Below are 11,405 nucleotides of genomic sequence, written 5' to 3'. Positions count from 1 at the left end.
GTCGACATAACTGCAAGTCAAACAAAGTAAACCCCGATACGAGTTTTTAGACTCACATTTCCAGCTGAATCTTGCTTTTAAAAAAAGCACCTTATAGGAAGTTTATAACCTGAAGATTCAGAAATCAATCCTCAGTGTGACTGTCGGTGGAATCACGGCAGACAAAACAGAAGCTCTCCACTGCTGTGGCTGATAATACTCCTGTTATTACTGTCTAATGACCAGAAAACATCAAGAAGGAAACAGAGAATGCAGATTTAAATAAAAAGTCACTTTAATTGAAGTTCTTTCACACACACGCACACACCCATCCACACACACACACACACATTTACAATCAAGCTTTTAGTCTGATCACAGAAAGAAGTTGGAACATTCACTCCGAAGAAGACGCACACCGGTCAGTTTTCTCAGACAAAAATATATATAGATATATTTAATCTTTACAATAAGATTGAATCATGAAACATCCAGAGGAGTGTGCACACCTACAGTCCAAAAGCACAGAGATTTCTCTCTCTCTCCTTCTCCTCAATCAGTCCTTTTCTTGTACCCTGGTGTCAGTGTAAAAATCTTGTTTTGTTTTTTGATTTTTTTTTATTAAAAAAAAAAAAAAAGAAGAAGAAGGAAAAAAAGAAACAACAACAAATGTGCAAATAAGACAAAAAATTTTGGAATCCTTCAGCATTTCAGTGTAGAAAGTCCAGGATCCTCAGCGAGCCCCTCTCAAGTTTAAATACAAATCTGCCTTTTCATTTTCAAGTAAAGTGCTCCTCTAGCAAAAAAACAAACAAACAAACAAAAAAAAAACAAGCGGCATGAGATCAGTCTCGCATTGTTTTAGCAAAACAAAGGAATGTCCTTTTAGAGGCAGTCAGACGAACTCCAGCTTGCCGTGGCCGCTGTACATCCCCCAGTGCACCAGTGACAGGACCTTGTCGCCGCCGCCGCCCGGCTCGGCCTGCCGCATCTTGTCGCATGTCAGGCAGCAGTTCTCGTGCCCCGACACCGGCACCATGCACTCCAGGTCCAACTTGGCCACATGGCCCTTCTTGGTGTGGTGGCCGTGGAAGCTGTAGTGGAGGCGCGACAGCATCTGCTGCCGCTGGTCCTGCAGCCGCTTGTTCTCGCTGCGCAGCATCCGCAGCGCCAGCATGATGAGCAGCACCAGGATGAGGCCGCCGGCGATGGGCACGGCGATCACCGCCGCCCGGAACCACACCTCCTTGGCCGAGGCCAGCTCCTGCACCCGCGTCACCAGGTTCCGGTTGCCGTCGGCGGGGTAACGGCTCTCTGCGAGGGTGGAGACAATTGGACGGTTAGCGTCACGTTGTTAAGGAGCGAAGCTCAGCTTTTAACCCCACGGCCCCCCGACAGGAAAGAGAAAGCAAGACAGAGAGAAAGAGAAGTGAGGAGAGGCGAAAACAAATGAGTCACCTTGTCCCAGAGATTAATCTGAGCTAATAAACTACCGTCTGCTCTGCCTCTGAAAACAAAACAACCAAAAAAAAAAAAAAAGAAACTGGAAAAGTCCCTCCTCCGTCTCAGAACCCGCTAGGCTCCGCGTTTCTGAGCGGACGTCGGGGATGTTCGTCCTGCGAGGCACATTCCAGCTCGGTGGGAAAATTACACGGTGCGCACGCAATAAAAAAAATTTTGAAAAAAGAAAAGAAACACAGCACATCTGATCTCCTTCCAAGAGCTAAAAGGTAAAAACTGAGCCGGCTCTCTCGCCTCTGCAGGCGCGGAGCTGGAGCTTGTTAAAAGTTTAAAACGTTAAGTTCTGCTAAGCTGGAAAATTAAGAATGAGGCGGGATATGGAACAAAAAAAGAAAGAAAAAAAAAAAGAAGGAAAAACTAAAGACTGATTCTGAAACTGAAAGAAGGAAAATAAGAGCCCTCAGAATAACTCAAAGGAAGCCTGTCGCAATTCATTCTAATTAATTGAGTGATAGATTAAAACGAGGGCAATCATTTCCATTCTGATTGATATTATTTGAAGGGCAGCTTTGTTTAGAAACATCATAATCCATTTTATTTATGGTTTGCGTTCTTTGTTTTGAATATCTTCCAGTTCCTGTTAAGCGTTCTTCACTGAATCAGATTGATTTTTGGCCTTCTTGCATCATTATTGGTACGCCATCACGTCCACACCGCCTGGAGACAACAATATCACCGCTTATCGCCACACTTCATCGTGCTGCCTCACCTGTCGAGTCCCTGGTGTGCGCCAGGTCTTGCAGGCCCCGGTAGTTGCACATGTCGTCGTGGCAACACTCCAACGTCAGCGCCCCGCCGAGGGGGTCGGCGGCACGGCGGCCGCCACCGCAGACGTCCGCGGCGCCGGAGACGGGGTCCAGGCAGCCGTGGGTCAGGGGCGAGTTGGCGCTGAGCGGGTCCAGGACCTTGGTGAAGCAGGCGTTCAGCTCAGACTTGCACATGTAGCCGGTGGCCACGCAGTGCGGCGCGTCACAGTAGCACCTGATCTCTCCTGGACGAGGAGGAGGAGAAGAAGAAGAGTAAGAGAAACTACATTTCATGTTTTTTTTTTTCTACAGCAGCTGGTTTCATTCAATCCTCCTCTGGCTAACCTGCTGCTAGCTTCTCCTACAGTAGATGCTAATGACTGCGTGGCTCCACCAACAAGCAGAGTCAACTCTTCCCACCCTGTAGCCGAGCTCTGCTGGTTGGTAGTGGGGCTCGACTGAAGAGCCTCAGGCCAACTTCTCGTCATGGCCGCCTCTCACTCTTCACAACAACACACAGCCCTGAGGCGACTTGGCTAGCAACAGCACACGACCTGCAGGTTGCATCATCACTAAAGCAATGCAATGCATCAACCTGGATGTTTCTGAAGAAGTAGTAGTGGTGGGAGACTGCGCCAACTTGCAGTGCAAGGCCCACATTCATCAGATCAGTGTTTTCCCTGTGAATGATTGGAGCAGCAGGGCTAAGGCAGGTCATTTGGAGAATATTTCATTAGAGAGGAGAGGCCCCTTTGTGGGCTGACCAGAGGGAGGGGCCCTCAGCCGGGCCGAGCGGAGCGGAGAGGCTCTCTGGGCCCCCAGCGAGTGGGTCCGATACACGGGTGGAGGCCTCACACCAGGAGTGAGAGAAGTGAAACATGGCAGATGAGATGCTTCAGTTTGGGTTGTTTAGCCCTCGTAGGGTAAAGTTAGTTCATCCGACGATTTAAAGTCATTAAGACAGTCGACAATTTTGGTATTTTTCAGCTTCTTTAGGAGATTTTAGTCACATTTCTTTTAAGGTTTTTGTTGAAAAAAAGAAAATACATAAAATGAGCTTGCTACGACTTCCAGAGGCTCCAGATGGATCTCGGGATCCGATTTGGAACTTTAATGGATTCGGTTTCTCTCGTTTGTTTTGTCGTTTTCTTTTTATTCATCTGAAAAACGTTTTGACTCTCTCCAGATCAAAATCTAAATTAAGATCAGTGAGAAACCTGGAACGCCTCATTCTGCGCTGACCACACAGTTTGTGATTTGTCAGACGTTTATTGATGCATGAAAGAAAAACATAAAAAAAAAGAGACAAAAGTATTTTTTTTTCCTTTACTTTTCTAACTTTTATAGGAACAGTGCACCGATCCAAGCTTTTCCTGACCAGTACCAATCCTCCCTCCCAATTCTATCTAAGACATAAAACAAGAGGGTAAGAAACGCAGCATTTGTTTTTTGATAGACAATTAAAGTCCAAACAACAAGTTCCGAATGCAAATTACAAACTGAAATCAAGAATCAAAGCCTGTTTTTTCTGATTTTTGAGACTTATGTTAAAACTTTAAAAAGTGCAAAACAGCCTGTTAAGTGTGTTATTAATCATCAGTAGTCACTTGTTAGTTTTGATGCGCTTGGTTTATAGACAAATTAAGAAAACTAAATTGTTTTTCCAGTATTTGAAAAACCATATCCCGACCTCTGACCTGCTGGTATCTCTAATTTAGACTGGATTGGATAAGTCGGGACAGTTTTTCTAAAACCAGACTTTGTGGTCCAATTTTCCAACCAGAAATTCATCCAATTTGGTCTAAATAACAACAACAACAACAAAAAAAAAAACTATTACAACTTATCCTTTTTTTTTTTTTTTTGTCCTAACAAGTAAACTTTTCACTCATCGCAAGCGGTGTCGTTTTTGTAGCGTGATTCAGTTTAAGTGTTTACTTCATGACCCAAAGCCCACCACAGGTAAGCCAGATGAAGAGAAAGTTGTGGAATAGTCCTTTATGAAGTCTCATTCTAACTTCAGCGACGGGACCCGGAACCCCGGAGTCTCGTTTCATGTCTCCCCTTGAAACAGTGTTTATCCTGGCCTGAAGAGGCCAACAAACATGCCCCGTCAGCAGAGCAAAGTCTGAGCGTACCTTTGGTCAGAAGAACCGCCATGGCGCAGAGTTCCAGTTGGAGCCAAATGGAAATGAAACTGAACTGGCGCTCCATTTACACCGAATTCCTGCGCAGTGACCGCGGTTATATCCAGCAGCAGAGAGCCGCGAGAAAAACAACAACGAAAAAAGGAAAAAAAAAAAAAACGGAGGGTGAGGGGTGGGGGGTAGGCTTACATGGAGTTAGGGTGAAAAACGAGCCATTCAGCTCACCGACCTGAAAACACCACCAGGTAGGAAAAAGAGCTTCCGTTCCCGCATGGAGACAGAAATGTTAGCGGACTTGTTTTTCGAAGCGGCCCGGCATTACCGGAGTTCGCCACAACAACAAAAGGAAAGAAAAAAAAACTCCCTCAAAATACGGTCTTCTTCTCCAGGACTAAAAGTAAGAGAGAGAAAACAGGAAAAAATGGGAATATACTCCTTTTGAAACGGCTGAAGGGGATGTGAAGTGGTCACCACTGATCCTCTTGTTCCTTTCTAAGTGGCCGGTCGCAGTGAAGCATCACGTTTGTATTCCTGACCGGAGAAATGTTAGGTGGAAAAACAGATGAGTCAGTCCGCGGAGCCGCACACTCAGACTGGAGACGGCGGCGATTTAACTGGAGTAGAAGCAGCAAGCGGCCCACGCTCCTCCTTCCTTCCTTCTGATTGGTCCGATCACGCAGGGCAGAAAATTGATCTGAGTGCAGCTCAGGGCACATCCGGTAACTTAATTTCAGAATAGGACCAACAGGCTGAAAGGCACACACGAACCCCAAGGTTGAAGTTGAATAGCATTTGAGACCAATGTGAGCAGTACGAAATTATTCAACCTGCATAACTATCAAACAACAAAAAAGTTTATGTAGGACAACTGTAAAATGTTTGTTAATGGATTGAACATTTATGTACATTTATGTGTTTATTTTTGTATTTGCTTGTTTAAAGCACTTAGGCATTTTTGATTATTTTAAATCTACCATTTTAAATTATACAAATTTAGTCTGTTCCTCCAAGAAGAAACTAGCGAATACTAAAGTGTTATAAAGTTTCCACACAATTCTGTTTTTTATAAGCTGATAAGATAATTGTTTCTTCATTGTACAAATTAAATGTTACTTTCAAATCTTCATCATATTGTATGTCGTAATTTTATTGGTCGGCAGCAGTGATGTCAGTAACTGACTAACTTATCGAAATCACTTTGCGTTACTATCTTCTTTTGTTATTTAATCGTATTTCCTGACCGACGTCTCTATGCGACAGAAATGTAAACAATGGAGGGAGATGCGCATTTTGTTGGTGGAAAAACTGGAACTATTTTGAGTTTCTGTCGCCAAGTCCGATTATTATAAGCGGCTTTGGGCTTTTTTAAAGTCGCTTGCAAACTTAATGAGTGGCGGGTTGCGCCTTTTTGGGCTCGTTTTTGAACGTGAAGTTACTCATTTGGGCTTGGAAATAAGCAGAGACTCATAATAAATCCCAGAATTTGTCAGTCATTAAGGTAATTTTAGTCAGGCTCTCCCTGTCCATCATTTCCCGGATGATCAGTTCCGCTGTGTCTTTGTTAATGTCGAGTTAATATATTAGCCTACCTCTGAATGACGTCGAGCAGAAAACTGCAAACATCGAGACTAATATGAACAGCGCAATAAACGTGAAAACAGCCACGAATAAACGTGTCCGCAGTTGCCAATAATTATAATGGCAACTTAACGCCATTCTAATTATTAATATTAAGATAAGTGTCACAAATCTGTGCAGCCATCTGAGCTGTGGAGCGGCAGGAGGAGCTCTGTGCGCTGCGCTGACACCAAACGCAGGGCCGTAACGCAGAACCTGGAGGCTGTGGGGAGGGGGGTGGGGGGGGGGTTAAAATCCTTCTTAGAGTTTTTCAGACAACAGTGGACCACGCAAATTACTCACGTTTTTTTTGTACCATTGTAACCATTAAACAATCTACAATTAAGTATTGGCAAAGCTCAATGTGATTTTCATAGGAGGCAGAGCGTTGTTGTTAGCAGCTGCTGAAAGTAACTAAAAAGTTAATTTTAATGTAACTTAGTTACTTTCCAAATCAAGTAGTCAGAAATCTAACTAAGTTACCTTTTCAAGGAGTAATCAGTAATCCGATTAAAGCTACTTTTTCAAAGTAACTATGTCATCTGGTCAGCAGTCAGCACCTAATTTTAGCAGCGCTGTGTCCATTTTGTGCTTCGATCAAATCAAGCTTTTATTTTGTACATCACTTCACCTAACTTCCGGTCTAACTTGTCTCCCTACATTCTGACCTGATCCAAGCGATCCCCTCCACCTTTCATTCATAGCCTTTTATTTCCACAATACCATGTTCCATGGGACCGGGCCGTGCTCGTTTAAGTGACTTAATAATTACGGAGCTGAGGTAATATCAGTAATATTATGGTATGTGGATGGTCGGACCTGTTTATGTTGCAGTTCCTCAACATAAACACAGTTTAATAAAATCTTTTTGGCGAATGAATCAAAAATATCAGTATATATATATGTATAAATTTTTTATTTTTATTTTTATTTTTTTTAAGAATAACCGGATTAAAGGTGTCACCTTGAAACTAGAGTGTGACGTCAGGTCATTGTGTCCGGTATCAGCTACCTGCAGCGTCATCGCCGCAGCAGCCAGGTTGACGCCGGGCTGAGCCGCCTTCCTTCAGGCTGACACCGCTGCTGCTGCTGGGAGGAGTGGACAGCCGGTTAGAGAAATTAGCAATCCAAAAAGCGCATGGCGCCACCCAGTCCACACACACACACACACACACACATACACACGCACACACACACACACACGCCCACACCACACACACGCCCACACGCACACACACATACAATTACCCCTTCACCAACTGGCAATGCAAAACAAACCGGCGAAAGATCTGTATCAAGCCTCACGCGCCATCTATATCTTACCAGACGTAACTTCCTGTTATCTTTTTTAACTTTCATTCACTTCGTAATGAAATCAGTCTCATTATGACTCTGTGCCTCGGCCTTCAGGTGTGATAGCGTGGTTCCGCCCTGAGCCGGAGCCATATGCTTCACCGTCGAGCAACCTTTATTGTGGCTCTTCGAAAACAAGACGAGGATCCTCGCTTCAGGCAAAGTAGAAGACGACACTGTAATTACTGCAATTATGTGCAATTCCACGGAGGCGCCTCTCCACGGCTGGTGTTACATCCTGTGCAAAGGGCAGTAAAGGTGGAAAGAGACGGGTTCAAAATGTCAGCTCACGCTGTTTTTAGGATTTGTTGAGAGAGATGTGTACAAAGAGATTCTGAGGCCCCTGCCTTAATTAATGTGCAAGTTCTGTTTCTGTAATTTTAACTCATAAAATTAATTTATTCAGTAGTTTATATTTGATTTGGCGTTAAATGATCGGTTTATACTAACTAGACTGTAAGTGTTTACATTTTTATCTAAATATTTCTAGAAATGCCCCTTTAACATCGACAGCTGCAAGGGTGACCTTACGTGATGTTAGTTAAATACCACCATCTAGTGGCCACAACTGGTACCAAGATTTTTCCTTTTCAGTCATAATGTGTAAGAAGGCATTTTTTTCCCCCTGTACAAACAAATGTAGACTGACAGTCAAAACCCACCCAGATTATGAAATATATAAAATATCACAAAATACATTAAAGCATTGAATGTGGAATTATTAAACCTTATTGCAGATGTGGGACTTTTCAGAGGTTTCAACAGAGATTCTGAAGCAGTCAAGTTCTATTTTAGATGTATGTATTTTACCAAGTCTGAGCCAGAGACTGACTGGAATAGCCCCCCCCCATCCCTTCCCCAAGCCATGATGGATGCTGTCACGGCCGGTGGTGACAGTAACAATAATTATCTTCAGGACTTTAAAGGATAAACATCTGTTTATATTCTGGCTTGCACTGCAGGCAGTTTGAACTCATGCAACTTCGGTTTGCCCAAACATCCTCTCTGTCTCCGACTGCTGAGCGGTGGGGACTTCTTCCTGGTTGTCATTTTCAGAGAGCCATGCAGCCGTTCTTCAGGATACGCTGCAGGGACTCGGAAATGCTCTCGACGGATGCGCGTCGTGGTTACTTGTTTCAAAACAAGTAACCACGATTATCTTTAGATTAATCTCAGAAATTTCTGTCATTTCAGGTGGATAATCATATCTTGGTAAGTTTATACTCGCGCTTTACCCTCTAATAAATTCATCACTATGATGGTCTCAAGAGTTTACATATTTTGTCCAATCCTCATTTCATTTTGAACTTCCACAAAGAAAGACACTAAAGCTCAGTAGCTAATGTCAATAGCAACCATTATCAACTCAGTTAAAACCTTACTTTTAATTATGCTTTTAAAAACTGCTGAGTTATCATATGTATTAAAGCACATTTAGTCAGTATGAATATGGTTGCAATTAAATTTGTTCTGTTTTATGATGTTCTTACTTCTTCTAAAACATTGTTTTAATGTTTTTCTTTGAACAAGTCGTCTCAAACCAACTCACTCTGTAAAATAAATGTATCATTATCAGATGATGGATCTTAGTTTTGCATCTGACTCAGCTTTATGTTTTGGTTAAAACAAAAACCCCAACTATTTTTGGTTTCTGTTTGATCAGATTTCACCGCCTGATCTTATGCTAACGTTGGTGTGTTCCCTTCCTGCTGAGAGGATGAGTGTCACCCGGTGGGGTGGGTTTCATGTGAGCGGCTTTCTTCGTAGGAAGTCGTCGCTCCCTGCAGGTTGCGTCTGGTTTCACACATTAGGAGACGCTTACTTGGAAGTGTTACCTGTTACCGATCTGCATGACAACAGTTCTCCACTCCCTCCACCCCCTTCCAACCTCATGGCTGGAATGTTGTTGTGGTAACTTGGAGTGACGAACAACTCAGTTTTTTGTTGTTTTTTTTATTGACAATAAAGCTCTTTTGGAGAACTTCACTTTGAATTTCCCAAAAACCAAACCGTTTGAAGAGCTGTATGTGTTATGCCCCGTCGTCCCACCCAGGTCATCTCCATGCAGCCGTCACTGAGGGGCCAGCCGGGGCAGAAAGGCCTCCCTGAAACGTCTTCCTCTTGTGCTTCCTGTACTCTCTTTGATCTGAGCCATATCAGTGTCTCCAAAGAGTCCCAGACAGGCAGACTGTCTCCGTCCTGCATGATCTAGTTTTGCCCTCCTGACTGTAACAAAGGGAAATGCTCAGTTCTACAGAGAGATAGAGAAAGAGAGAGAGATAGAGAGTCTCTCTGGGAGCTTTGATGTTCCAGATTTGGTTAAAAGATCTGCGTACCGAAGTCGCCACACTGAGACGGAAAACTGACTGTTTTTTGGGGGGGGTGCAGGAGATCTGTGTTCTTTCCGTCTGTCATCCAAAAGGGACTAAAATTTGCTTTTCTAATTTAACTTCATTGCTTTTTTTTGTCAAAAGTGTTTTTACTAATACAAAATACACAACGCCTTTATCTTGCTCAACGACGTCAACAGAGAGAGCAGGAAAAAGCTTACGGGTCGACTTCCTGTCCATGACCGTACCTGCAGTTTTGCTTTGATAATTGATCACAGGACCAACATCCAGTGTTATAGCTGTATTTGCTAAAGTAATGCTCTTGGGGAGCTAATTACTACATTTTGGAAATAATCTGTTTCCAGTTTTGCCGCGTTTCTCCTCCTTTTGCGTGTTTTTATAACCACGAGAAAAAGGGACTGAAATCTTTTCTGATGGCCACGACAAGATGCCGACTGTATCCTGGAGCCACTTTGTGCATAACTCGGCAGAGCCCTTAGGGTTAAAGTCAGTGTGAACAACCTTTATGTGCTCGAACTTTACATTCTTGGCTAATGTGGTTTTATATCTAATTTTTTTTTTTTTCACGACTTGTTCCTATCCTTCCCACAGCGAACCGGCCCACAACCCAAAGCTGCCACCACTGTACTTCACAGTTAGCCTGGTTCCTGTTCTTCCTCCACATTTATTGACGCTCATTTTAGCCAAAGACCTGGATTTTGTACTATTGGACCACAGGGCATGTCTGAAATCATTAATCTTTGTTTCCATGTGAATTTGCAAAACGTAATCAGGCCTTTTCACTGCACTCTTAGAGCTGTGGCTCCTCTCTGAAGGGCCTTTCAGTCCATGTTGGTGCACGTCTCGTTTTGCTCTGGATAATGACACTCTCTTACTCATCCTTAGCCTTTGTTTTCGGGTTGATACTCACATTTTACACCAGAGCACATTCATCTCGGAGACAAAGAGTCTGTCTCCTTCCTGAACAATAGAATGGGTGGATGTTCCCATGCTGTTTGTACTTGCATTTCATTATTTAAGCAGAAGATTGTGGCCCCTTCAGGCAGCTGTACCTAAAGACAAACCAGGCTTTCAAAAGGCTTTTTTATGACTCCATTATCGGCTGTTTTTAAATGAATGTTCTCAGTGGAAGTAAATAAATCACTGAAACCCAGACTGAAGACTCTTCTAGCACACTGTAAGACAAAAAAAGAAACAACTAATTTATGACTTGAAATCAACATTCTAGGTTCAGTTGGCCCTACTAAATCATTTTAAGAAAGGAAACAACAATGCTGCCCTCTGCTGGCAGAGAATATGCTGCTCAGGATCATTCTGATTTAAACAGACCTCACGTAATCGCTTTGTAATAAATTCCTTCACAAGTAAAATCTAAATTATTTTTGAAAGTCCAAAGCTGAGGCTTTGGACGGAAAACGCAAAATAATAATAAATATTTCATGTAGACTTCCTTACGAGGACGGCAGGAGTGAACATTGATGTCACGTCTTGCTGCACTTTAAACGGTTTACCACTAGAGGGAGCCAGATAGTTTGTACAGTTCTACATGCTTGGCTTTATGCTACTTGTTTTATTTTCATCGTTTTCCACAAGTAACACCCGGAAAAAAAAACGTATCCGTCATTTTTGCTTAAGCTTCTCATTAGCTTAAAATCTAAAAATAAATAAAATGGCTGTTCCAACGAGTTACA

General features: G+C 43.0%; 1 protein-coding gene across 1 annotated transcript; it reads right to left on the bottom strand.

The window, feature by feature from the left end:
- Window positions 1-256: 256 nt before the first annotated feature.
- Window positions 257-4,994, bottom strand: bambia (BMP and activin membrane-bound inhibitor (Xenopus laevis) homolog a). The gene is made up of 3 exons (XM_044104415.1): window positions 4,385-4,994; window positions 2,210-2,491; window positions 257-1,293 (listed from the first exon to the last, which is right to left on the bottom strand). Exons 1-3 carry the CDS (start codon window positions 4,458-4,460, stop codon window positions 875-877), a joined length of 777 nt encoding a protein of 258 aa, XP_043960350.1. The 5' UTR covers window positions 4,461-4,994; the 3' UTR covers window positions 257-874.
- Between the last annotated feature and the right edge of the window lie 6,411 nt (window positions 4,995-11,405).

The sequence above is a fragment of the Gambusia affinis genome, linkage group LG21, assembly GCF_019740435.1.
Source record: "Gambusia affinis linkage group LG21, SWU_Gaff_1.0, whole genome shotgun sequence".
NCBI classification, from domain to species: domain Eukaryota; kingdom Metazoa; phylum Chordata; class Actinopteri; order Cyprinodontiformes; family Poeciliidae; genus Gambusia; species Gambusia affinis.
Note: the sequence above shows the minus strand (reverse complement) of the source record. Positions and strands in the feature narration are given on the sequence as shown.

Bases quoted from the DNA above. Each gene is read 5' to 3' on its own strand.
- bambia (XM_044104415.1), bottom strand. From the start codon at position 4,460: ATGGAGCGCCAGTTCAGTTTCATTTCCATTTGGCTCCAACTGGAACTC. The intron at 2,492-4,384 runs GTACGCTCAGAC...CTCCTCGTCCAG, and splicing joins GGCGGTTCTTCTGACCAAAG to GAGAGATCAGGTGCTACTGT. The intron at 1,294-2,209 runs GTGAGGCAGCAC...CCACCCTCGCAG, and splicing joins GCACACCAGGGACTCGACAG to AGAGCCGTTACCCCGCCGAC.